Source organism: Microcebus murinus, chromosome 1 (genome assembly GCF_040939455.1).
Source record: "Microcebus murinus isolate Inina chromosome 1, M.murinus_Inina_mat1.0, whole genome shotgun sequence".
Taxonomy (NCBI): Eukaryota; Metazoa; Chordata; class Mammalia; order Primates; family Cheirogaleidae; genus Microcebus; species Microcebus murinus.
Genome location: NC_134104.1, coordinates 79,294,012 through 79,319,922, shown reverse-complemented (window position 1 = coordinate 79,319,922; position 25,911 = coordinate 79,294,012). Strand labels below are relative to the sequence as shown.

The 25,911-nt window shown below is 45.7% G+C and overlaps 2 protein-coding genes across 6 annotated transcripts in view; one reads left to right on the top strand and one right to left on the bottom strand.

Annotated features, from left to right (window-relative positions):
• The window catches only part of YEATS2 (YEATS domain containing 2), a 98,606-nt gene extending 83,130 nt beyond the window's left edge, over positions 1 to 15,476 (top strand). For all 5 annotated transcript variants that reach the window (XM_076003599.1, XM_076003594.1, XM_076003584.1 and 2 more), the window contains exons 23-31: positions 154 to 252; positions 4,508 to 4,610; positions 5,510 to 5,583; positions 7,167 to 7,246; positions 8,281 to 8,482; positions 10,211 to 10,437; positions 11,381 to 11,455; positions 12,220 to 12,293; positions 13,617 to 15,476. In XM_076003599.1, the coding sequence (XP_075859714.1) occupies positions 154 to 252; positions 4,508 to 4,610; positions 5,510 to 5,583; positions 7,167 to 7,246; positions 8,281 to 8,482; positions 10,211 to 10,437; positions 11,381 to 11,455; positions 12,220 to 12,293; positions 13,617 to 13,725 (1,043 nt within the window). In that variant the 3' untranslated portion in view covers positions 13,726 to 15,476. The remainder of the gene's footprint in view (positions 1 to 153; positions 253 to 4,507; positions 4,611 to 5,509; positions 5,584 to 7,166; positions 7,247 to 8,280; positions 8,483 to 10,210; positions 10,438 to 11,380; positions 11,456 to 12,219; positions 12,294 to 13,616) is intronic.
• A 1,034-nt stretch (positions 15,477 to 16,510) lies between these two features.
• Positions 16,511 to 25,859, bottom strand: MAP6D1 (MAP6 domain containing 1). The gene is made up of 3 exons (XM_012736939.3): positions 25,439 to 25,859; positions 20,019 to 20,136; positions 16,511 to 19,496 (listed from the first exon to the last, which is right to left on the bottom strand). Exons 1-3 carry the CDS (start codon positions 25,816 to 25,818, stop codon positions 19,416 to 19,418), a joined length of 579 nt encoding a protein of 192 aa, XP_012592393.1. The 5' UTR covers positions 25,819 to 25,859; the 3' UTR covers positions 16,511 to 19,415.
• Positions 25,860 to 25,911: the final 52 nt, after the last annotated feature.

Genomic DNA, 25,911 nt, shown 5'->3' with positions numbered 1-25,911 from the left:
AGATCACTGTAATAAAAAAAGGACCTTACCATTCCTATTGTCCTAAAGTTGTCTTTGTTATGTTAGTCTCATATGGGGCTGTCACCTGGAATCATCCTCATTAAAAGTAATTTCTGTATTTGTTGTACCCTTCCTCCCCTTTTTGCCCTTTAGTGGTTCAGTCATTTTCTACCAACAAGCCACCTACCATTGTGCCTGTAGCCACCCCAGCTCCAGTTGTCCCCAGCTCTGCTCCAGCAGCTGTTGCAAAAGGTATGTAGGATCTCACAGTGTTTTTGTCCAGAAGTTTCATGCAGGACATTACTGTAATCTGAGGCCTTTTAATTTTCAACATCTCTGAATCAGTCGCTTGGCAAATAATGTACTAAGTGCTTATATAGTAGACTTCACATTGAGGGAAATACAGAGACATATGAAGCATCATTTCTGCCCTTCAGGAATTTATAATCTGGTTGAAGAGAATTGCCATAGATAACAAGTAATGATTGGTAAATGCAAGATTAGTGGTCTGAAAAATGATTGCTGGAATATTGCAGTCTAGGATGTTTGATCAGGGTTGGCAGGGGTTGTGGAGGGGAATAGGACTTTGTGTGGGATATGGATTATAACCTGGACTTTAAAAGAGTGACACTTTCTAAGCTGCGGAGAGGTCAGGGGGTTTGCCAGATCAAGGGAACAGTGGAGACAAAGACTCAGAGGGCTCGTTTGGGGGAGTAGACCAAATACAGGGATCATTTGGGGAGTATAGTTGTGGTAAAGAAGCTTTAGATATGGACCAGACTTTGGCAAGCTGGCAGTGAGGGACATTCTAACAAGAATAGATCAACATAGTGCAGTGGATTAGAGCAACATGTTTGGTATCTGTAACATCCTCAACAATAACGATAGCTACTGTGTTACAATGAGAGCCTACACTGTACCAGGCACCGTGGTAGCTGCTTTAAATACAGCATTCAGCATAGCTGTTAATGCCCGTTTTGCAGATGAGAAAACAAGTTTGGAGATATTAAGTATATACTTTCCAAGTCTAGAAAGCAATGAAATTGGAATTTTAAATACATCTGTCCAATACCATGGCAGGCTGCTTTTCAGTCATGCCAGGATCTGTCATGATAGTCTTGGAAAGAGGTGGATTTGTAACTTACTAAATGACTACCTAAAGCAGGGTCTGGCAGCCTACGGTCTTCTGCCTCCTTTCGTGAGTAAAGCTTTGTTGGCACACAGCCATGCCCATTCATTAATATATTGTCTCCTGTGTTTAGTTCCTGCAGAGATTGGTTGACCCACAAAGCCTAAAATATTTACTGTTCAGCTCTTTATAGAAAAAGTTCACCAACCTCTGATCAAAAGACAGCTCATGAAAGAATTGGTGTCCCTCTCAATAGGAGGTACACAGCATAGGCCTGCCTCACACAGATTCTGATTCAGTTAATTTTGGACTGGGCCAGAGCATATCTATTTTAGTTTTTAATTGAAGTAAAATGTTCAGTAAAATGCAGTTACGCCTACCATTTGATGAGCTGACAAATGTTTAAACCCATGTAACCAACACCCCATTTAAGATACAGAAATGTCCACCCTATGCCCCTCCAACCCCCATAGGCAACTGCTACTCTGATTTCTATCACCATAGATTGTTTCTATTTTTGAACTTTATGTAAATGGAAGCACATATGTTCTTTTGTGACTGGTTTCATTCACTCATCATAATGTTTTGAGATTCATCCATATTGTTGCTGAGTAGTATTCCACATTTTAGGAATATACCATAATTTGTCTTTTTTCCTTTTGATGGACATTATGGTTGTTTCCAGTTTGGAGCTATTATGTACAGATCTTTGGGAACATATGTTTTTATGTCTGTAGTAGATCTGTCCCAGCCTGAAAATGCTATGATTATATAATTCTATAATTGTTTGAATGTCAGATTTAAGTGAGTATACTTGAACCTGTAGAACTGGAGGATCTGAACTTTTTCTGAGAACTTCTCTTTCTTGAAGTCTGAAATCATTAGGAGTTGGGAGAACATGCATTGCTAAGAGTGAAATTAGCAAGGTCACTCAGTATCAGTATACATTAAAAAATCATTTGAATTTCTGTATACTAGCCATAACACTTAGATATTAAAATTTAAATGAACATTTACAGTAGCACCCAAAATACCAATATTTAGTTAATAAACCTAAGGAAAGATAGTCTTATATGCAAACAATCTATTAAACATTTATGAGAGAAATTAAAGACATAAATAAATTAAAGACATAAATAAAGACAATCTATTAAACATTTATGAGAGAAATTAAAGACATATATGGGATATACCATATTAAATTTTTGAAAGATTTGATGAACACATCAGTTTTCCACCAAAAATGACATCTGGATTCAATACCGTCCCAATCATAATCCCTACAGTGTTATTTTTGTTGTCTGTGTATAGAAACTGATGCGCTAAGTCTAAAAGGTATATGGAAATGCATAGGCCAAAATATCTGAAACAGTATTGAAGAACAAAAAAGCTGGAGGACTTAGACTACTAGATATACATACTGTAAAACCACAGTAATTGAGATTGTGTGTGGTATGGGCTCAAGAATAGACAGACTAATGAAACAGAAAAGAGAGCCCAGACGTAGACCCACACATACATGGTAACCTGATTTATGACAAATTCAATAGGAAAAGGTTGGTCTTTTCAATAAATAGCACTGGCTTAATTGGATATATCCATTTGGAAAAACAGTGAACTTGGCCTCTACCTCACACCATAATCAAAACCTGATTTGAGTTGGATTATAGACCTAAATGTGAAAGGTAAAAAAATAAAGCTTCTAGAAGAAAATGTGAGACTATCTTCATGACCTTGAGCAAAGATATTTGCACAGGAAAACCATAAAAGGAAAAAAATTGATAAATTAGACTTCACTAACATTGAAAACCTCACTTTTCAGAGGTCAAGAGCAAAAAAGTCAAGCTACAGACTCAAAGATACTGGCTATCTCTCTCTACATATTTATATATGTATGTATGTACGTATATAACAAAGGAGTCATATCTAGAATATACATAGACCTTTTAAATCAATATTAAAGATTGACACTAATTTTTTGTTAATGGGCAAAAAACATGAATAAGCACTTCACAAAAGAGGAAATCCCAAAAGTTCATAAGGCTGTGAAAAATTATTCAACCTCATTAGTCATCAAAGAAGTGCAAATTAAAACCATAGTGATCCACCAGAATCACCAAATTAAAAGGACTGACAATACCAAGTGTTGAAAACAGTTTGAAGCAACTGGAAATTGCATACACTGCTTGTAGGACTATAAATTATTGATACAATCACTTTGGAAACCAGCTTGGCAATTTCTAATAGTTAAAACAACATCTGCCCTATGTTCTATCAAATCCACTTCTAGGAAATGAGTGCATATGTCCACTAAAAGACACATGAGAATGTTCATCACAGTGTAATTCATAATAGCCAAAATGATGCTGATGCAAAAGAGTGTGTACAGTATGACTTCAGTTATGTGACATTCAAAATGGGTGAAAGGTGAATACCTTTGTCAAGGAGGAAGTGCCAAAAGCATAAGGGCCTCTACTTGAGTCAGGCAGGCTACATCTTGGTTTGACTGGTGAGTACATGGGTATATACATAGATAAAGTTTATTGAACTTGATATTTGTGTGTTTAACTGAATGCAAAGTATACCTCAATAAGGAAAAGAGGGGGGGGAAAGATGTACTACTAGTATATTTCATTTGTAGACCCCTGTTGTATAGGGAACCACTAAAGCATACTGAGTAGGGAAATTATACCAGTCAGGTATTTTAGGAAAATTATTTGGTGCTGATGTACAAGTTGGATTTTCAGGGAAACTGGTGCTGAAGCATCAAGTGCGTGGTCATGGTTTTTTGAGCGAAGAAGACTATTGAAGTACAGGAAGGCACATGCACCTGAGACATTGCTATCTTCCATCAATAGATTTAGTAATATTCAAAGCCTGGTGTGGTTAGCTTGGAGGTTTCCAGGCACAGTGGATCTGATTTTTTGCTTTCAGCCTTCTGTCTCAGAACACTAAGATGAGGCTGAAAGCTAATAAACTAGCTGGAGAGATGATATAGCAAAAATCATAGTATTAGAACTTAGAACAAGCCAGCATTGTATTTTAATATGTCATTATTCAGTCATGTGTGTTGGTGGGGCTGAGGGATCTCACACAGCAGTGTGGGTGGCCCTTTAAAAAAATATCTAAAAAGCCATTTTATTGCCCCCATCTTGTCATGAGCCTGGAGTTGCTCCCCCTGAGACCCAGGCTAACAGTTCTTCCCTTGTCTGCTGACCCTGTGATGATAGAAGCCATCTCAGTCTCCTGGCTGTGTCCCTACAACAGCTGGAGTAGCAGTTTCCTCAGAGCTTCAATGGAAGAGCTTTGTTTCTGCCTGCACGTGTCCTTCCACCACTGAATCCTGACAGCTCTCCCTTTGTTGCTCTTCCCTTGTAGTGAAGACTGAACCAGAAACACCTGGGCCAAGCTGCCTCTCCCAGGAGGGTCAGACAGGAGTGAAAACAGAAGAAAGTTCTGAGCTGGGAAACTATGTCATTAAGTAATTATTCCAGTCTTTTCTAAAGGAGTTCTGCTTTGCGTGTTAGTATGATGCTTTTTAAAAATCAGCTATCACAGCTGAGTATGTGTAGAGTTGTGTTTGTATAGAGTTAAGCCCTTGATGTGGGAAAACTGTCCATGTGTGGTGAGCACAAGTATTACCACTTAATGCACAGCGGTACACATCATGATGTGACTTAGGGGTGGCACTTGATTTGTGGTCTTAGAAGCCTCAGATGGGATTACAGACCTCCCTTCAGTTGGGCTTGCCCACACATACTTTCTCTGTGGAATCCTTGGGGATAAAATGTCTTGTGATATAATCACTCAGACGTGTATACATTTTGTGATGCTGTACACACACCTGCCTGATTTTACACAGCCACGTCTCCATGGGCTATACACACTCATAGCTTCTTCTAAAAATGCTTCCTGAAGTTTTCTAATTTCTAAATTGGGAACCCACCTATGATCACATCCTTTTAAGTATCTCCACTTGCTGGGGACAATAAAAATGTTTAAACATAATAGATGGAGGCATTAACTGAAATAGCTCCAACATGAGCATTTATGTGATAGAGTTTTTCTGCTCTAGTAGCAGTCACATTGCAAAAAAGATTATGTTGCTATTTAACTTAATAGATAAAATGTCTGTGATAATTGCATAATTTGCCATTCCTGGGGTCATAATCAGTTTATTTAGTCTTGACATTCTCTTTTTAAACACAAACTTCCATTATAAAGAAGGCTGTCTGTGGAAGGAAAACTATGCCAGTATAATGGTTTTAAATTATAATTTTCTCAGAAAGGGGGAATATATACATATAATACAGGTATATATGTGTCTAGAGTCTGCTACATGTATTTAATGCCTTAATTTTATTTTTTTATCCTTCTCAGGATAGATCATTTAGAGACTATCCAGCAACTCTTAACAGCAGTAGTAAAGAAGATTCCATTAATCACTGCAAAAAGTAAGACAATTATACCAAATATATGTGCATCATTTTTTAAAGCTATAAACTACTTAGGGTATTGAGTCAACTTAAATCTCTTGGGATTGTAAATTAATACAGACGTGGCAGGTATTATGAGGTTTTAGCTAGAAATATAGCTCATTTGCAAGGGTTTTAGAATTCAGATCGTTATTATTTTACTATTTTCACTGTGCTTTGATATGTGAAAGGAATTTCTTACCATTATTTTTATATATAAATCATAAATTATTGTGTACATAAAATGAAAACTCTGGTAGCCAGGTGCATTAATTAGCACGTGCTTGTAGTCCCAGCTACCTGGAGGATTGGTTGAGTCCTGGAGTTCAAGGTTGCAGTGAGCTATGATCACACTATTGCACTCAAGCCTGGGTGACAGAGTGAGACCCCATCTCTTAAAAAAAAAAGAAAAGAAAAGAACTCTGCATTAGTTTTTAATGTTTATTAGTAAGGAAAGAAATTAGCATTTGCCTACAGTGTGCCAGACCTTGTACAAGTTCATCACATTACTGTCTATTTACTCACAGTCTTTTGTGTGATAGGTGGTGTCATCTCCATTTTACAGATGAGGAAACTGAGGATAAGCAAGGTTAAGTAACTTGCTCAAGATCACATAGCCGTCGGGGGTGAGGCAGGATACAAACCCCATTTGGTTTGACTCCAAGACCATTAGTCTTTCCTCTAAAACTCAGTATCACTCACTTTGTAGAAATGCACGATTTTCAAAGCACACAAAGTGAAGTCTTCTATGTTACTGCCCGTTGTTAGCAAGATTGCATAATTTGCTTCTTAACCCCAGCTGTGCTGACAGAATCAGTAACCTGTATTGAGGGCCAGGAAACCCGTGGGTACTTAAGCAGGTGCTCTTGGGCAGGATCAGTGTGAACATTTAGAGGGAAGGCCTGAAGCAGATTATCATGTCACTTGCATTCATAGGGATATGAAAATGATAGGCCAGGTACAGACTGCTCTGCTGATTTTTTCCAACTGTAATAGCAAAGACATGACCCCTTTTTTTCTCATTTGAAGTTCGGGGGATCATTTTGAGGTAGCTCAAAGTAAACTTTCAGTGACAACTTCCCAGCCAAACAGAAAAGGATTCAGAAAAAAAATCTCTTTTTAGAAATATAGATATAAATATGGACTATAACAGCTGAAAGGCAGTTCAGAAACCATCTTTCCCAACTTTCTCATTTATAGATAAGAAAACTAAAGCCCGGAGAGGTGCTGTGGGTTGCCCCAGGCCACTTAGTGAGTTAGTGGCAAGGCCAGGGCTCCTAGTGGAGTGCCATTTTCCCTTATTTTAACAGCTTTATGGCAATAGGTTGCCTTTCTCTACCAAAGAAGTTCTTGAGGAGGGGCGGTGTGAGTACACACAAGTGCAACACTGTCTGTCTCTTAAAAAGAAGTCCCCGTGTGTTATGCTGTTCCTGGGCTTGCTCAGTGAGGAATGTGTATGCAATGAAGAGGTCTGGAGAAACTACTGGACATGCCTCTGGCAAATAAGATTTGATTTGAATCATAGCGGCTTTATGCAGAGTGGCTGGGTATGTGCGTTCTAGGTGAAGATGCCAGCTGCTTTTCTGCAAAGTCTGTGGAGCAGTATTACGGCTGGAACATTGGGAAAAGGAGAGCCGCTGAGGTAATCCCACATGTGCCTGTTTGAGACACAGGCCACCACTGAGCCTGTGTGGAGCAGAGAACTGCAACACCTGTGCATTCTGGCTCCCTCCATAAACCTTGTCTTATGAACAGTGATAAAACCTGCAACCTATTTTGTTAAAATATTTGGCAGAATGTTTTCCTCAGTTAAAAATCTCATTTTTCAAAGACCCATATCTAGCCTTTGAAAAAGCCTACTTTATTTTCCTGTATTGGTAGAATCATTCCTCAGTTTTTCTAAACAGTTTTTAGGGATTTCAAAATATTAAAATGAATTCAAGGCCGGGCGAGGTGGCTCATGCCTGTAATCCTAGCACTCTGGGAGGCTGAGGTGGGCAGATATCTCGAGGTCAGGAGTTCGAAACCAGCCTGAGCAAGAGTGAGACCCTGTCTCTACTATAAATAGAAAGAAATTAATTGGCCACCTAATATATATAGAAATATTAGCTGGGCATGGTGGCGCATGCCTGTAGTCCCAGCTACTCGGGAGGCTGAGGCAGGAGGATTGCTTGAGCCCAGGAGTTTGAGGTTGCTGTGAACTAGGCTGATGCCATGGCACTCACTCTAGCCTGGGCAACAAAGTGAGACTCTGTCTCAAAAAAAAAAAAAATTAATTCAATTATTTATTGAGTACTTACAGTGTGGCGGCTGCTATGCAGGTACAGTGGGTTGTACGAAGAGGAAGGAGCATGTATCAAGGCATGTTGAGGAAGGAGTGAAAAGTCCGTGTGGTTGGTCTGGGGGAAGAAGGGGAAGGGGGCGGTCCTAGGTTGAGACCAGGTAAAGAGCCTTAAAGGCCAAACCTAAGAGTTTCTGTTTTATTATAAGCATTAGGGAGCCAGGAGAAGTTGTGTTTTTTTTTTTAACTGAAAAGTAACACAGTGAGATTTTTTTTTTCCTTAGAAAAAATGATTCTGACAAGTTAATTTACTGTGATGATTTATAATTGTGTGACTTTTCACTAAGCAGCTAAGTCAAAGGATTTGATTATGGTTCAAAAAAATATTTTTTAAGTGGCAAAGAGCGATGACAATGCGAAAAGTCTTACAAGAAATACTGGAGAAGAATCCAAGATTTCACCACCTGACCCCTCTTAAAACCAAGCACATTGCTCACTGGTGTCGCTGCCATGGCTACACCCCACCAGATCCTGAGAGCCTGAGGAATGATGGGGACTCCATTGAGGATGTGCTGACCCAGATCGACAGCGAGCCAGGTGAGCGGTTGGCTGAAGTGCCCTGAGCACCCTGGAGACCTGGGGGCACTTGCTGCTCGCACAGCGTCTCTTCAGCCCCAGCCGCGCAGCGCGCCTTCAGCTGCGGTACAAGGGCCTGAGGGCTTGGAAGAGTTGCTGTGCAGTGCAAGAGTCTTTGCTTACCTCTTGCCATGTCCCCCCGAGGACTGCACTGTATCTAATAGAACTGTTTCTACCTAAGTATTTATACTGTTATACCCCAGCCAGGAACGTTCCGGCCCATGCCATCCAGCAGGCATACCCTGTTAGTTCAGGAGTCCCCTCCTCAGCATCATTCTCCTAATCTACCCCGTTTCCTCCAGATAGAGGCGACTTTCCCTTCCTTTGTGACCCCATAGACAAGTCTATACTATATGCCCATGAAGCTGTGGCCTGTGTCTCATCTGTTACTTCGTCTCCAAGTCTTCCTCACTAGGAAGACTGCCTAGTGTTGGAGGCACATGTGAACAACTGATAATGTTGCAGCTAAAATGAATCGAGCATTTTATGATAAAGAAACAGACAACTGCTATATGGCCACAGGGGTCTAGGGGGCAAGGCACAAAAGGTGTTTGGGGAGAAGAAGCACTTTGAGTTTCACCTTAAAAAATAAGAAGTTCTCTTTCCAACCCCATTTATATAGAAAAACAAGCCCTACCTCCTTGTCTTGAGGGAACCTGGAGCACAAAGGTGGGGTCCTTTAAAACTTAGGGTAAGCCCCATTTTCTCCATGAAGCTTCCTGAGAGCATAATACAGGGTGACCTCTCCTTTCTGTGATCTCCTGCAGCACTTAACGTCAGTACCACGAGAGTTCATCTAATGTAGATATGTGTAGAGCACATTGATTACCTCTGTGCTTCACCAGTACTATACTTAAAGCACAGCACTTGACAAATACTAGGCTTTCTGTTAATACGACTGATTACGGATGGTTCCTTACTTATGATGGGTTGATGTAAGGTTTTTTGCCTTTACGATGGTGCCAAAGTGAAAGGCATTCACTCTGCTCCTCGACTTGTTTGTTAGAGCCCAGTCAGTAAAACAGAAGAGGCCAGGAGCTGGATGCTCTGCAGCCACCTTGCTGGGTCCCTTTGTGCCTGGTCTGGACCTCAGATATTCATCTGTAAAGTGAAAGGGGAATAGTACAACTGGCTGTAAAGTCCCAACCCTCGTTGTCAGGCTTTGTATAAATTACCTTATTAAAGACTGATTGCACAGTATACATTAAACATGAATATCCTGCTCTCTGGGCAGTGAGAACATGGGTGATTTTTATTTTCTTCACCTTGCATTTCTAAATTTTCCAGATTTAAAAAATGATACAACCTTAAAATTTGTACCTCCATAATATGCTGAAATAAAAAATAAATAAATAAATAAATAAAATGAAAAGTCAGTTCAGTCATTAATACTCAGAGAGTGGTGAGATGGCCTGGTTTTTGTGGCAGAAGTCAGAATTATGTACTGTTTTGTCTTAGACGGCAATTACATCATATAAATCACGTACTACACAAGATGCCTGTCGTGGTACTTTCCTGCCTTATGAATCGCTAGTTCCCATCATTATAGATCCATAGGATTATATTACTGGAAAGGAGGTCAGCTCCCTTGGCACTTATCCTCCTTCCTCAGACTGTGCTCTTATGGAGGCTGAAAGTCCTTTTCTGTTGTCACCACAGCTGTCCTAAGACTGGTTACCTCTTGTTTAGAGTGCCCATCGTCATTCTCCTCTGCTGACAACCTCTGCCGGAAACTGGAGGACTTGCAGCAGTTCCAGAAAAGAGAACCAGAGAATGAGGAGGAGGTGGACATCCTCAACCTCTCAGAGCCATTAAAGATAAACATCAAAAAAGAGCAGGAAGAGAAACAAGAAGAAATGAAATTCTACCTGCCACCAACCCCAGGGTCTGAATTTATTGGTGATGTCACACAGAAGGTAAGGGGCTGTGGCCCACTGATAGATCGATCACACACCAGGCGCAAGATGTTGTGATGTTCAGCCCTGTAAACTCAGACCCAGACTCTTCTGGTGACATAAATGTATGATTTACTTCTGCCTGGTAAACCCAGGCGTGCTCTATGGGCTCCCACCTTCCCCCATCAGAGCCCTTGGGCAAGAAAACTAATTACATATGAAAAGGTTGCTTGGTGAACGTGAACTTGAAGCAAAGCCAGCTAGATCTAGACTGTATTACTTCTCATCTCTTTTTTTCTCACCTGCCTCAGGAGAAGCGCCTTTCCTTCATGAGGCATGTCATAATATTTCTTAAGTTATACTTCAGTGAGTAATCTTTCCCTGACATTTTTATAGTTCCTAGGTGTCCTGTCTGTGGTGTAGACATGGTGCACACTGTGTCCTGATTGCACAGGAGAGAGTTATTTACCCATCTCCAGTTAACTTACCAGCCCTTTAGCATCTGCCACCTGCCAGCTGCACAGGACCCAAAGTTGCAAGACGGTGTTTCTTTTCACATAAGGATGAAATGAAAAATGGGACAAGATGCAATTCCTAAATACATCTTCTTCACCTCTTGCAAACGTGGCCTTTGAGTCTGATTCCAGAACTTCCAAAGTATTGATCCTGCTATCAGAATTCATGGCGAGTCCTGACCATGTTGTGCCATGAAGGAGATTTGAGAGTAAAAACAGGATTATAATAGCATTTTAAACAATCAGTCACAAACATGGAAAAATGAAATAACGTGTTTTTCTGTGTGTTACATTCTGTGTTACTTCCCTATGAGTTTTGTCCAGGATGTTGGTAGAGTCTGTCTTCCAAGCAGGCATCTCTTTAGGTGTCAGAGAAGCAGTATACTTGTTTAGAGAGAGGCTTTTTTAAATGCAGAAATAAGAACAAATGGCTTTCTTCTGTTTTCCAGATTGGGATCGCCCTGCAGCCGGTGGCGCTGCACAGGAACGTGTACGCATCAGTGGTGGAGGACATGATCCTAAAGGTGGGTACCCGCTGGTGGCATGCTTTGAGAGACAGAGCCTTGGGTTTTCTCTACATGTCACAACAACAGAGAAATAGCCACAACAGTCCCATCCCTGGGCAAAGGGGTGAAACAGCTACAGCTTCCTTTTCTAGAGGATCCCTTCCATGAATAGGGAGGGATACCTTGGTAGCAACTCTCACCTCTCTTTTCCTTAGCAACAATATCTGATTAATGAAAATTACCCTGATTTATAAGTTCTCAGACCCATGGCCTCTATCATTCATGGTCTGTTATTCAGACCTTTAATTTTTCCTTAAGGAATTTTTTTTTTTTTTTGAGACAGAGTCTCGCTTTGTTGTCCAGGCTAGAGTGAGTGCCGTGGTGTCAGCCTAGCTCACAGCAACCTCAAACTCCTGGGCTCAAGCGATCCTTCTGCCTCAGCCTCCTGAGTAGCTGGGGCTACAGGCATGCGCCACCATGCCCGGCTAATTTTTTATATATATATCACTTGGCCAATTAATTTCTTTCTATTTATAGTAGAGTCGGGGTCTCGCTCTTGCTCAGGCTGGTTTTGAACTCCTGACCTTGAGCAATCCTCCCGCCTCGGCCTCCCAAGAGCTAGGATTACAGGCGTGAGCCACCGCGCCCGGCCTTCCTTAAGGAATTTTTAATCCTTATTTGGAATTGCTTCAAAAGTTTGGGGTAAGGGAGGGGTCAGATGCATCCCTTCCTATCAGCAAACAGATAGCCATTGTTGAAAGTAACAGCATCTTCCATTGTAGGCTACGGAACAGCTGGTGAATGATATCCTGAGACAGGCTTTGGCGGTTGGATACCAGGCAGCATCTCACAACAGGTACTGCTATCTCTGTGGTCAGGGGTATGAAGCTTACACCTGTTTCCTAACAGTTTTAACTGTCCGTGAAGATTTTTTATATTTAAATCAATCCAGTAGAAGAGTCAGTGCTTGGGACTAAGAATGCCAGACAGACTCAAGGGTCTGTTCTGTTATTCTGAGAAAACCTTGTGGTTATGAAAGCTCAGCTTTGCCCAGAGGTCTTTATCCTCCCCATCGTTACACACCTAGGACTCTGTTTTGTTGCAGGGTTGCACAAATATCAGCTCTTTGCAATTAAAGTTAACAATAGTTTCCATTGTGTGTCAGACATTAGGGCCAAGCATTACATATATTACATAATTTATTTTTCATTGCAGAACTATTCCCTTTCTAGAAATTAGGAAACTGGGCTTTGAATGGTGTCTTACCTGGTTTTCCTAGCAAATATATGGTAGACCCTAGATTCACACTCAGGATTCATTGAGCTCCAAAGCCCACAGCTCACCACTACTCTTTGCTAACTCAGATTATCTTTGATTGGAACACTGAACTTCACTTGTATCCTGGACTCTAAAAGAATCATATATAGGCCACATCCTGCTTTTCTTTCAGAGGAAACGAATATTTTATTCCATTTTGCTAATGGCTGTCAACAATTTATAAAATTGTAACAAAGTGCATGAGGACATGAAGAGGCGTAACTCAGGATAATTTCAAGCCATACTTCACAGGGATGTAATAGAAGTCTTTAGAAAATAGGAAAGGGGACAGAGTTCCAGTCCTGCTGCTCGTGGTCCTGCTTGAAACCCAGGAGTGAGCCAAGTGCCTTCTGGCGACCTTCCTCGCCTCCATAGCCCTGACTCTGAAGTGACTGGCTGTTTTGATGAGAGCATTTAACATCCACTGGGGCTGGCATGACTCCATGAGATGGGAAATACGGTCCCGGAGTTCTGTGGTGCTTTGACTCATCTCTCAGTCTGCTAAGACTGAATTATAAACGTGACATTCTGTTCTGCTATCCACTTTTACTTCCTTTCTCCAGTCCTCATAATCATTTTTCCTAATCATTCAACCAACTTCTTGAAATCCTTCTAGTGCCTGTGACTGGGAAGTCAGATCTGAGCCCTGACCAGGACTGTGACGGGGGGGAGGCCAGACCTATCACCAGAGCTGAAGGCAGTGATGGAAAGGGAGAGAGAGAATGTACCTGGACAGTGGCCCTAAGCCATGCATAATCACTCATCATTGTCCCCTTTCATAAGGCCTCTACAGGGCATGGTCCCTGTGGAAAATATACTTGAGAGAATCACACCTGATAACATGCTTTGTTTTTTGGACCAGGGTTCCCAAAGAAATTACAGTGAGTAATATCCACCAGGCCATTTGCAACATTCCTGTCCTGGACTTCCTCACAAACAAACACATGGGGATATTGAATGAGGACCAGTGAATAGAATGAAGATGCTCCTAGAAAATCAGGATCGGAAGGCGTATCCAAAGCACATGAACCATGATGACTTCTTCTCTTTGGGGAAGGTGGTTATTTTCTTTGTGCCTCAGAATATCATGAGAATGAGAATATCATAACCATTGCCTCTTCCTAATTCTATAACACCAGAGTGTTCAGTTCCAGATGAAATCCTTTTAGGACAGAAGTTTGTTTCCTGATTCTGGAGTGAAGCTGTAAGTGGAGACATGCTCTGTCAACTTACATTTCTTTATTCTCTGTAAGGCTCCGTAAGGGGTCTCATAGCTGAGCCAGGCTGTGTGTATCGTGTCCTTCTCTCCTCTGAGTGTACTCAAGGGGGCAAGCTGGGCCTCACTCCTCAGGAGGTAGACAGTGAGTCTGGCAGGCTAGAGATTTTACCCATTCAGTGGGCTGGGGTAACGGGAAACTCCAGCAGTTACCCTAAAGGGGAACTGGGCTTCAGCACTCAGCGAATGGTTCTTTGCTCCTACCTGGCCTTGGTGTGGAGGAGCTGCACTCTTAGTAAAATGAGTCAGCTATAGGAAGAGGTGATGCCATGCAAGGAACCACAGAGGCCTGGGAGGCTGCAAACTGAGCAGAATTCGCTTTTTAGGGAGCACAGGAGCATTACTGCAACTAGTGTCAAAGCAACATCAAAATGGAGCACTCCCAGCATAGGTCAGGAAAAGGTTTGACTATAATCCAAGAAGCTCTTAATATTAGTAATAGACAACAAACACAAGTCCCTGACACTTGGCAGAATTGTGCCGGCTTTACCTGTGTGTGCCAAGCAGGTAGCTGGTTGCATACCATTTACATGGTCTGCAGGAGCTTTGGCTGCATCCGTGTTGAGTGGGAGCAGCCCCTGAGCAGGCTCAGCTGGGATCGTTCGTTGTGTCAGTGGATTTAGAATTCTGTTCTTCTCTGTCAAGGAGTTTTTCCCAAGAAGAAAAGTGTTTAAAAGAAACACCTGTGAGTGCCTTAAAGTTGGAGCAATTACTGTTCAAGACCAGAGACAGGGATTCCAGTGCTCAGAAGCAGTGAGACTAGGCGGTGTCCATAGCAAAGGCCCCTCGATGGAGGGAAGAGACAGAAGAAGAAAGGTTCGAGGTGCCACTGCATGGCATCCAGGTCCACTGAAGCTGCCCTATCCCAGGCTTCCCAACGTGGTAAAATGAAACCAAGGTAAAGTGAAGAACTTAACTCTGTTAGAAATCTGCTCTTACTCTGCTCAAAGAAAATTTGAAACCTGTGAGTCAGAGTCAAGAAACTTGCCCAAGCAACATAATTCTTGTTTTATGGGTCCTGTAGATGTTTGAGTCCAGAAAGTAAGGCAGTGGAGGTGACTGGATAAAATCTCCCTTTTTAATTTAGCATCTGAGGGCTGCAAATGCAGAAGGAATCTATTCTCGATAGGGCATAGGACATGCCCTGGCTTAATAGTTTAGGATGTGAGGCTCAAATATTCTGTATATGAACTACTACACTCAAGGCGGACACACAGGTGTACAGATTCGATCAGCAAGTGGACTCTGAGATCTACAGGGTGGAAGATTTGATCCATATGAGAACAGAATTTGTTTATTACAGGTATGAAAGCCTAAAGTATCTTTTTGCAAAAGAAATATTAAATAATTTAATAGTCTCCATATGTGTTACTGTTTCAAATGTGTTTGTATCATAATGTGTAACATAATTGTGTAACAAAAATGTCTACAATAAATCTTTTAGTATTTGTGGTGGGCTTTTCTGAGTTTGAAACACTAAGATAGGAGGTCAGAAAGCACGGGGATGAGGTGAAGGTAGAGGTTTTGGTGTCTTTAATTCCTCTACTTCTTTCCAAAAAAATTTGCAAGCTTGCAAGGTAAAGGATTACAATTACATAAAAGTCTAAAAAAAAAATTGGAAGATACATGTTGACCTTGTAGATAATCATTTCTGACAGCTTGGGGCAAAGGAAAACTGCATAAATGAGCTCAGTTTCCTCAAAGCCAAGGCAAAGAGGGACTTGGCTTCTGTTGTCTAACAAACATACTGGTTTATCTGGCAGGATAAAATTGGACTATGCTGAGGTCTGAAAGAAATTGCTCCTGTGACACAGTCCTTATGCTGTGACCATCTGCTATCATATAAAATAACAAAAAATGCAGAAACATAAGAGCTAAAGACTTTGACAGCTTTGGTTCTTTAAACGCAAGAATCTCTGCGAGGAGGCATTGTGGTACAGTTCAGGTGTGTAGCTCTCTGGGGACCAGACTTCACTTAGGTCCAAAATTGGGAAAGTTGAATATTTGAATAGTCTTGGGGAACAGGAATCAGAGCGTGCTCAGGCTTGCCTTCATGAACGTTAATCATCTCAGTCAGGGTTTTGACAGGAGCTACAGAGCAGACAGATCAATGTCGCAGACAGTACCTTAAACAAGGACTCCATGTTATTGGTTCAATGGGACCAACAGTCAGCTTTGGGGCCTCTCTTGACCCTGTCCAAAGGGGAAGCTCTTCTGTTTGGGTGGCAAGGGCTGTAGGGCCACCATCCAGCAGGACCTAACTTTTCCCAAAAGCTGCTTGCTTAGAGTTTGGCCTAAAGTCCTAGAGTTCTGCTTGGTGGAGCAGAGATGGGATGAATGGCTTGGTCTCAGTGGCTGCAAGCCCACGGCGTGTGAAGGACCTGAGGGCTTTCTTATTAAAACCTGCAGTGCATCCCACGGCTGACTGAGGCAGCTGCTGCAGTGGTGACTATGGCTATGGAATAATTAAGGTCGTACACTTTATTTTGGCCGAAATTAGCTAACAGATTGAACTGCTTTTTATTTTTAAAAACTTTTTTTACAGAATTAATACAAAATGCTTATTTTATAGAAATTTTAGCAAGTATAAAGTGTAAAAAATAAAAACTACCCATAATCCCCTTTTCGACGAGAGTCACTGTTAATATTCCAGTGCATTTCTGTCTTTGTGCACATCATATATGCATGTAAGACAGATGTGGGTTGCGACCACGTGGCTGAGGCTTGTCTCTGTTGCTCCTGGGTCACTCACTCAGCATGGTCTTAGGCCTTATTCAGACTTAAGCAAGTGGGAGGGAGTTTCTTAAGAACCCAGATGTCCTAATAATGGAGCCTCGTAAGAAGGCTGTCAAGTTGGGTGGAATGTTTGTGAAAAGCTGTCATGGTGCATTGCAAAGAGGTTCTTGGGCAGGGGTCCTCAAACTTTTTAAACAGGGGGCCAGTTCACTGTCCCTCAGATCGTTGGAGAGTGCACACTGTGGGCCCAGGAAGAGTTGGCTGCTAAGCAGGACAGGCAGCAGTGGCAAAAACACCTTGCGGGCGGATAAATGTCCTAGGTGGGCGGCATGTGGCCCACGGGCTGTAGTTTGAGGATGCCTGTTCTTGGGCATGAAGTTTGCCTTGCAGAGGTCAGGCCTGGCTTGTCCTAGCTGAGGTACAGCAGGCTGACTGGTCCATATGGCACAAGAACGAGTGGGCTTCCCAAGTGCCGTTCAGTGTGGTAGTGGGCAGGGGGGGGGGGGTGAGCAGCCGTGAGCACAGGGCAGCAAGTTGGAGAATGTTAGGGGCTGCAGATGGGAGTAGATGTGGCTCCCTGGGGAAGTGGGAAGGGATTGCTTAGGCAGAAGAGAATTCTGACAGCTATACTTTCAGTCTACTTCAGACTGAAACAGGATCTGCACTTTTCACCCTCCTCTTCAGACTGGTTTGGTGACTCAGCCAGGAAGGGGAAACGGTGCTGGCAGACAAATCTGTGCTCTGGCTATTTACTGTCTTGAGCACCTTGCACATAAAATAAACACAGATGCTCATAGTAAGCCAACAGGTATAGATGTAGGATCCTCACTTTACAGATGAAGAAACGGAAGTTCACATTGCTCACAGCCGGCTAGTCAGTGGAGAAGCCAGGATTTCAGCCTGAAAAGAGCTTCACAGAGAGTCTGTTTACCACAGGCTCCTGGATGAGCATGTGGGAGAGGGGGGAAGTGAAAGGGGCACCTGGTGGGTTCTGTGGACAACACCAGTGTGCCCTGCAGCCCACAGAGCGGGCGCTCAGGGTGGACAAGCTCCAAGGGATACAGCAGCAGCCCTGTTACATTAAAGGCCTTACTTATCACCAAGAGATAGGATAAAAGTTATGAGAAGCCTCTTGTACTTATAATTTAAAGAAATTAAAAAATTTGAACAGTACATTTTTGCATTTTAGTAAAATCTGAGATTGTATGGTTAGTCTGTACATTTCCCACAGAATGCCCAGCAGGCAGTCTCTTTTTTCTTAGAAACATCTAACTGCAGGCAGGCCTTCCTCACTGAGTCTGAAATATTGGAGCCTTCTGTGTAAGCCTATGCTTCTGGCTTCCCTTTAAAGTGAGTCTCATCAAAGCATTTTCCTTGCTGGAATGAGAGGAAGGGCTGTGCCTGCCAGAGCTAGCACCTCTGAGGGGACGCTGCATGGGCAGCCAGAGCTGGAGACAAGGCTCTGAAACCTGAGTGCCACCACCTGCGGCTTAAATGCTCATCAGAGGAGCCTCCTGTGGGCTGGAGAGGAAGAAGAATCCAAAGGGAAATCCTGAAGCTTCCTTACCAAAAACTGTCCCAAGTTTGTGCCTCTAATCTTTAAGGAGAGATATAAACCCTTTAAATGTTTGTTTGAAGGGCTACTATGCAGTGAAGGGACCAGGCTAGTCCCATGCAGCCACACTGGCTAGAATTTATGGAGAAAGTTAGGAGAGAGCTTTCCGAAGACAATAAAATGCACTGCCTCCTCAACAGGTGGAGAGCCCTGGTCACTAAGTGAGAAGGGAAGGGGGGAGGGCGAGAGTTGTGCAGATGACATTTTAAGGTCTTTCAGGGAATGAGCCCAATGCTACCTTCTTCCCCAAAATGCTCCCAGTTCTTACCTAGTGTGCATGGTAGTGCCCTTCCTAGTCATCCATGTTAGGGAAGGAAACTAATTAGTATTAATAATAATATGGGGGATTCAATATTTAGAGACCTATCACAAGGTAAATGTCATTCATTCAATCCCAAGAAATGTTTTGTTAAAACAGGATCATTTTGGTCATAAAGAAATTACGTCTTTGTAATGAAAGCCCTATGATTGATATTCTATTTCTTCTGGAAATTTCATCCTGGTCACTTAGCATTACCATGAGTCACACTACAAGTGATAACCTAAGATATCTTCTATAACTTAAACATGGAGCCATTTGTAGGAAGATCCAAGGATATCATCTTGGATTACCATAGGTTATAAAATTACCCAAATTATCATGCATCCTGGGAAAACCACCCAGAGTAGACATTGCTGGTTCTTTCAAGGACCTGACACGTCCACATTCCTCAGCCCCCATGGGCCAGTTCCATTCACAATCAAATCCATCCTTAAGTTTCTCAGACATAAAAGCTCAAGGATGGCCAGATGGCACTTAAAAACAGATGTGAAGCCTTCCACAAACTTCTTGAGGAAGAAGAAGATGGTTGAGGCCAAGCTGGGCTGGGTAGTGCCAGGTCCATCTGTGCCTCTGTTCTACAGCCCTGGTGACAGCAGCATTGAGGGGTCACGCCCTTCCCCCAGGAGAGGACCATGGCATGCTCTCAGGCCAGCCGCGGTGGCAGTGGGTCCTGAGCCTGCCTCTCAGCACTGTGGCGCCCTGGCGCAGGTGGTCACACATTGAGAATCCGAGGAGCCGAAGCCTGAAAGATGGCTGAAGGGTTAGGAGTGAACTTCTTCCTCACCTCAGGGACCTGAAAAATGAAATGTGGCCACGTATCAGTGGGCTTTTTCCTTAACTACCCCTCGCCCCAGCTCCAGGAAAACATTTCCTCCTCATTGTCCTCCAGGAGTTTAGACTACTAACCTGCAGGGTGAGTGGGGGAGAATTATAGTGAGCAGTTGTCCCTGGCACGTAGACTTTCCATTCTGCTCCCTGAAGCCCCCTTTGGGTGGAATTGGGAAGCCAAACAGCCCCCACATCCCTTCTATCTTCTCCCACTTACACAAATGCTTGGGTATTTGGAATGGCCGTGGGTAAGACTGGGATTTAGGAGGCAGAGATAACCTGCTCATCGAAGAAGGCAAGCTTAGGGGAGCACCCACCTGGCTAATGACAAGAAATACCTAGGTTTTCTGTTTGTTGGGGACGATTGGTTGGGCACTGCTGTCGTTGGCCATAATGCCATTTTACACCATCATAATCTGACGCCTAATCCCTAGCCTGGGTAAAGGCCTCTGTAACCACGCCCCTGCAGCACCAGCTTCAGGCTGACCTGGAAGCTCGCCCCAGGGCTGCTGTCCCATCCAGATGTGTGGGTAGTGATGACTCTGGCTGGTTTTGCCTTTGTGGATCTTGAGGGTTTCACTGCAGTCCAAGCCTGGAACTCTTGCCTGGAATAGAGAATACAAGTCACAACCTGGCACAGGTCAGCCATCCCCTCCCCTGCTCGTTGGGTCACTGCTCTGTCCTTGCTTCTTGGAATGTCATGACCCTGTAACTACAGAGCTGCTTCAGTTCCCGATAGTCCTGTATCCCCCTCACAAAGAGAACCGAGCACAGGTGCACCCCTCACACAGACGGCCCGGCTCGGGGAGCATGCGCTCTGCGGCTGCCCTGCCTTCACCTCCGAATGCTCCACAGGGGAGTCTGGCTCACCTTGTCTCCCAGGGCAGTAGGAAAGGAGTCTTAGGGCAGAGCTCAGCACCTGGGTCTCCCTCCAGAAACCCGCCCTCACCTGGTTCTATGCTGGGTCTCAGCCAGCTCGCCCTAGGATGCTCTGTGCTGTCTCCAGGACCCCCCAAAATTCCTCTGCAGCTGCCTGCCCAGAAGCCAGGCCATTTTGAGGGGCCCCAGAGGCCCAGAACCAGTGAACGCCTGCTGCGTCCAGCCCAGGTCACTAGTCGCCATTTACGTCCCTAGGAGGTGCTGAGCTGGACAGCACCTGGCACAGCCAAGGCCCTCTGTACTTGGTTATAACTGAAAATAAAACTCAGGCTCAGTATTCCGCTAGTTTTTTTTATACTTTATCTTACGCAAAAGAGGATGAATTGTAGTGACCATCTGAAACACCTATTATAGAAGATGGTCTGGCTTTGCACAGCTCTGCGTGCTGGAGAGAGCGGGTCCCTGGTCTCGAATGAGCGTGCGGGAAGGGAGGGTGGGCTGATGGGGGAAAGCTGGTCCCCTGGGGGGAGATGACAAGGCTGGTACAACCTAGCTCCATGCCCTGGGAGCAGCTTTCTTGGCGAAAAGACTGAGTTCCTCTATTTCTCTGACAAAAGAGACCTGTTTTGTCCACCAAGTCCCCTGCTAGATGGTGGGCTCAGGAAGGCAGAGACGCCTGTGTCCACAGGAGCACCTGGCCGAGGTGATGTGGAAAGGCATCGGCTGGCCAGGGCCAGAACCCGCACGTGCCCTGGGTTGCTCTTTGTTGCTTTAGGCCCTCAGGTCAACAAAGCTGCCTTTTCTTCTTGGCATCAGCACAGCTGGGAGTGGCTGTGTCTGTCCGTGGGCAGCACTCCGGGACGCTTAGGGTGCCAGGTGGAGAGCTGGGCCAGGGCCCTATCAGGTGATTTTGCTTCTGAAGCTGCAAGGTTCTAAAGACCAGCTGCCCAAACCATCTGCTGCTCTGTTTCTCCTGGGGAAGCAGGTCCTCCCCTGGGTGTGCCCATCTGTCCCCAAACCACACCTCATGGCTGAGCTGAGCCTTGGGCCTGGCAGATTGAGCCTGCTCCCCGGAGGTGGCTGTAGGGGTCCCAGGGCAGAAAGTGACCAGAGACACCTGCTAGAGCAATCACTGTGGCTGCCGGAGGAGGGGCCCAGGTCAGAGGGGGCTGCAGGGGCAATAGAGAAGGGACATCAAAGATAGAATCAGCAGGGCCTGGTGACTGCCCATGAGAGGACGGCGACAGACTGATGGCTCAGGCCAAGATTAGTAAAACATACAGGCCTTGCTGTGCCTTGGCAGTGTTCCACCCGTGCTCCAGCGTCCTGCCCTCCTGGGCCTCAGCTGCACCCTGCGGGCTGCGATCCCTCCCACTGGGGGGGCAGGGGCTATCTGGGGCAACACCGGGAGCCCTGGATGGAGGACCAGGAGGCCTGGGTTCTCAGCCCAATGTGGCTTCAGACAGATTCTTTAACTTCTCTGAGCCTCACTTTCTTCAGAAAAGCGGGGGTGCTGATCCGTGTGCATGAGGTTACTATGGGGGAAAAAGTCTTGTGGAACTTAGGTTAGCCCTTTGACCTTCCTAGGAAGGAAGGCTGGAAATGACCAAGGAGTTAGGGGCTTGTCCTCCAGAAGCAGGTGGGGCTAGAACCTGGGCCAGAGGCGCTGAACAGCCCAGAGAGCGGAATTCCGTGGGGGGGGCGGGGGTTAGGACTAGGGCAGCCACGGGGAGGACGGGTGTGCCCACCTGGCCAGGTGAGCAAGGCAGGACAGTTATCACGTGGAGACCTGAAGATGGGCGAGGCAGGACCTGCTGGGGAGGAGAGGTTGAAGCCTAGGGGTCTCTGGAACTCAAGAACCCTGGGTCAGGAGTGGCCACACATCTACTCTGAAATCTGGGGTTCCTGGATCTGTTCATTCCCTTGGCTTTCTGAATTTAACATTTGCTTAGATGATGTGCATCTTGCAAAACGGAAGGCAGGATAGGGTTGCTCATGCCAGATCCCAGAGCTAGAGGTGAGGGGCCCAGAGGCCAGCTGGCGTGGCACCTGGGGGGTGAGGGGGGGCAAATTCAATGGTGATCCTGTGTTTCTGCCCATATTTGGGGGTGGGGAGTCAGCAGGGTCTGGGCAGCCAAGCTCTTGCTATTCCTGCTTTACAGATGAGGACAGGGTCAGCAAGGCTGAGTGATACCCCACCCCAAGTTTATACACCAGGAAGTGAGAGCCCCCCCCCTGAGCCCCAGCTCCTGTCATGGCTTTTCTACCGATGGCTTCAGCACACAGTTCAAGAAACTGATTGTGAGGAGGCAGCTCTTATGGGATAACCCGTGGGGGCTACAGATTTGGTCTCTGAGCAAGACAGACTCTGGTTCCACTCCTTTCTCTGCCATTTGGAGCAGCGCCAGCCACTCAGTTTCCTCCTGTGCAGAATGGGCACAGCTATCACTGAACACAGGCCTCAGGGAGCTAATCCACCGGACGTGGGTGTGCGGGGATGTGCTAAAGCAGAGAAAGCAATAACTAGCACCTTTACTTGCACCGGAGCTGGGAGCACCCGGCAGGATGTTCCAACTCGCCACGTGCTCCCCACAGGTGAGGAGCCGCCTCTAAAAGCTCAGCCTCTGCCGGCACATCCCAGTGAGCAGGAGCTCAGCACACACGAGGCAGCTCACTGCACGTCAGCGAGTTCTACTTGGTAAAAAATGCTTCCTTCCAGAAGCTGAAGCTTCCTGCCTGCAAGTTCCACCCTTGTCCTGTTCTGGCATCTCGATGTCAGCCACTGGAAGGTACAGCATGCCCAGGACCTCTGGCCTTCCAGCCCTCAATTCAGGGCCCTGCAGCTGGGCCAGGTCCCCATTACAGGCCATCAGGCCTGGCTATGGCCAGCGCGCCGTGCCTGTGTCTGCTGTGCCAGCTGCAGTCCCACGCGAGTTTCAGCAGCTCAGCTTGAGCACGCGTCAGTGAGTGCGAGACCCACCTGCAGCCACTGCAGCCACCGCCCCCACCGAGTAAGCAGTGCACACCGATGAAGGAAGCTCCTAGGGAGATGGAATTCTGTGTCTTGATAATGGTAGCCCAGGTGGATACATTTGTCAAAAGTCATGAGCTGTACACACTATTTATTTATTTATTTATTTATTTTTTTTTTGAGACAGAGTCTCATTCTGTTGCCCAGGCTAGAGTGAGTGCCGTGGCGTCAGCCTAGCTCACAGCAACCTCAAACTCCTGGCTCAAGCAATCCTCCTGCCTCAGCCTCCCAAGTAGCTGGGACTACAGGCATTCGCCACCATGCCTGGCTAATTTTTTGTATATATTAGTTGGCCAATTAATTTCTTTCTATTTATAGTAGAGATGGGGTCTCGCTCTTGCTCAGGCTGGTTTCGAACTCCTGACCTCGAGCAATCCGCCCGCCTCAGCCTCCCAGAGAGCTAGGATTACAGGCGTGAGCCACCGCGCCCGGCCTGTACACACTATTTATAATCAGTGAGTTCTACACTATGGAAAGTATGCCTTGATGCAAGTTGGTTTTTTAAAAAAATAAATTGGGAGAAGTTCATACCTTTTGGCTCTTTAATTCCATAGGTAGTAATTTATCCATAAGAAATTATGGCATGAACAAAGATTTAGCTACAAAGATGCTTATCACTGAAGTTTTTTTTTTCTTTAAAAAAAAATTTTAAAGGCGTAATACATGTTAAAAAAAAAAAAAGCAATGGTTCAAAAGAGTAAAGTGAGAGGTCTCCATCCACCCCTGACAGCCCCCATTGCTCCCCAAAGTTGCTCTCTCCAAAGGTTGCATCTCCTATATCCATCGGAGATACCCTGTGCTTAGTTGAATATGTATGTGTATGTTAATATCCTTTCTAGAACACAAATAGCATACATGCTGTTCTGCACCTGGCATTTTTGACATGTACACATTTAAGACCTGTTATCAGTGCCTGCAGGGCTTCAGTGCTGTAATTAACCAGTCCCCTGCATCAGTAGGGCAGCAGGGTTGTGTAAGGTGGCTGTACTCTGATTTGATGTACCTTATACCTTGATCTCCCACCCCCTTTTAGGGTGCCTGTAGGGAAAATTCCTAGAAGTGAAATGGCTGCATCAAAGGAATAGTAGCTAGCGCTTTCAATACCCCAATTAGAAATACCCTACAAGTCAATGAGGGAGCAGATAAGTAATATTTGAAGATACAGATGTATATTCATAGGATAAAAATACTGCACATTTATTAAAATTCATGATGTAGAAGAACATCTAGTAACATGGACAGACATCCACAGTAGGGGAAAAATAATGTGTACAGTAAAAATCTAACCACGTAAAAGCACATAAATGCTGTGTACTCAAGTGCACATTAAGGATTAGAAAGAATGACCAGTTTGGGTTTAAAGATTAAGGGGATATTTGTTTTATTTGTCATAATTTCTACAATTGCCTATTTTCTACAATGAGTATGAACTACTTTTTTAATAAGAGAAAAGGGAGGAGCCCCCAGTTGCTCAGGAGCCGAGCTGGGCTTGGCGGCGGGAGGATGGGCAGACCCGGAGGTGAAAGCCCCGTCAGCAGCCCTCGGTCGTCAGTGGGATCCTGCAGGGCCCCCACGCGGGACAGTGCGCTCAGTGCTCACCACCAACGCCCCCACAGAGGGCACTCCGCAAGGGAGCCGGGGGTTTGGCCTGCACGCACCCCTCCTACGGCTGGGCCCACCCGGCGGAAGTTAAAGGGAAGCAGATTTCAACTCAGTTGAAGGCAGGCCGTTCTGACAAGGCTGCCCGAGAAGGGAGCAGGCTGTGAGCGAGGGAGTGAGCTCCCCGTCAGTGGAGGTGCTCGTGCACTCACAGTTTGGGCAGGAGCAGCGAAAGCGGCGCCCGCAGTGCCCAGGCACCAAAGGGGGTGACCTGCGAAGCCGCCTGCAGCTCCCGAGGTTGTGCGGGACCGGGGCTCCAGGCTCATCCCGTCTCTCCCCGCCTCCGTCCTCCCACCACGGGGTCTGGACACCGTGCATTCGCCAGCCCAGCCCCGTACCTGTACGATGTGGTCGCTGCTGCAGCCGCGTCCGCGTCGCCGACGGGCAGCACGTAGACGCCCCGGCCAGGGGGCGCGGAGGGCTTGCCCCTGCGGCCGCCCGCCCCGGGCCCGCGCCCCTGCGGCGCGTCCCTGGGCCCCGCGGGCGCCGTCCACACGCCGAAGTCCCGCTGGTACTGGGTGAGCGGCACGTCCCGGCCGGGGGCCCGGTCGCCCGCGGGGGACTGGCCCCTGCGCGAGGCGGCGCCGCCCGGGCCCGGCTCCTCGTTCTCGAGGTCCGAGTAGCCGTGCAGGGTCAGCGGCACAGCCACGTCGGAGCGGTCCAGCTGGTTCCAGCGCCGCGCCAGGCAGCACAGGCGGCTGATGCAGGGCCACGCCATGCCGGCCGGCGCCCGCTCCCGCTCCCCGCGCGCCCGGCCGCGCCGCCCCCGCCCGGCGGCCCCGCCCCCGCGGCCCTCCCCGCGCGCCGCAGC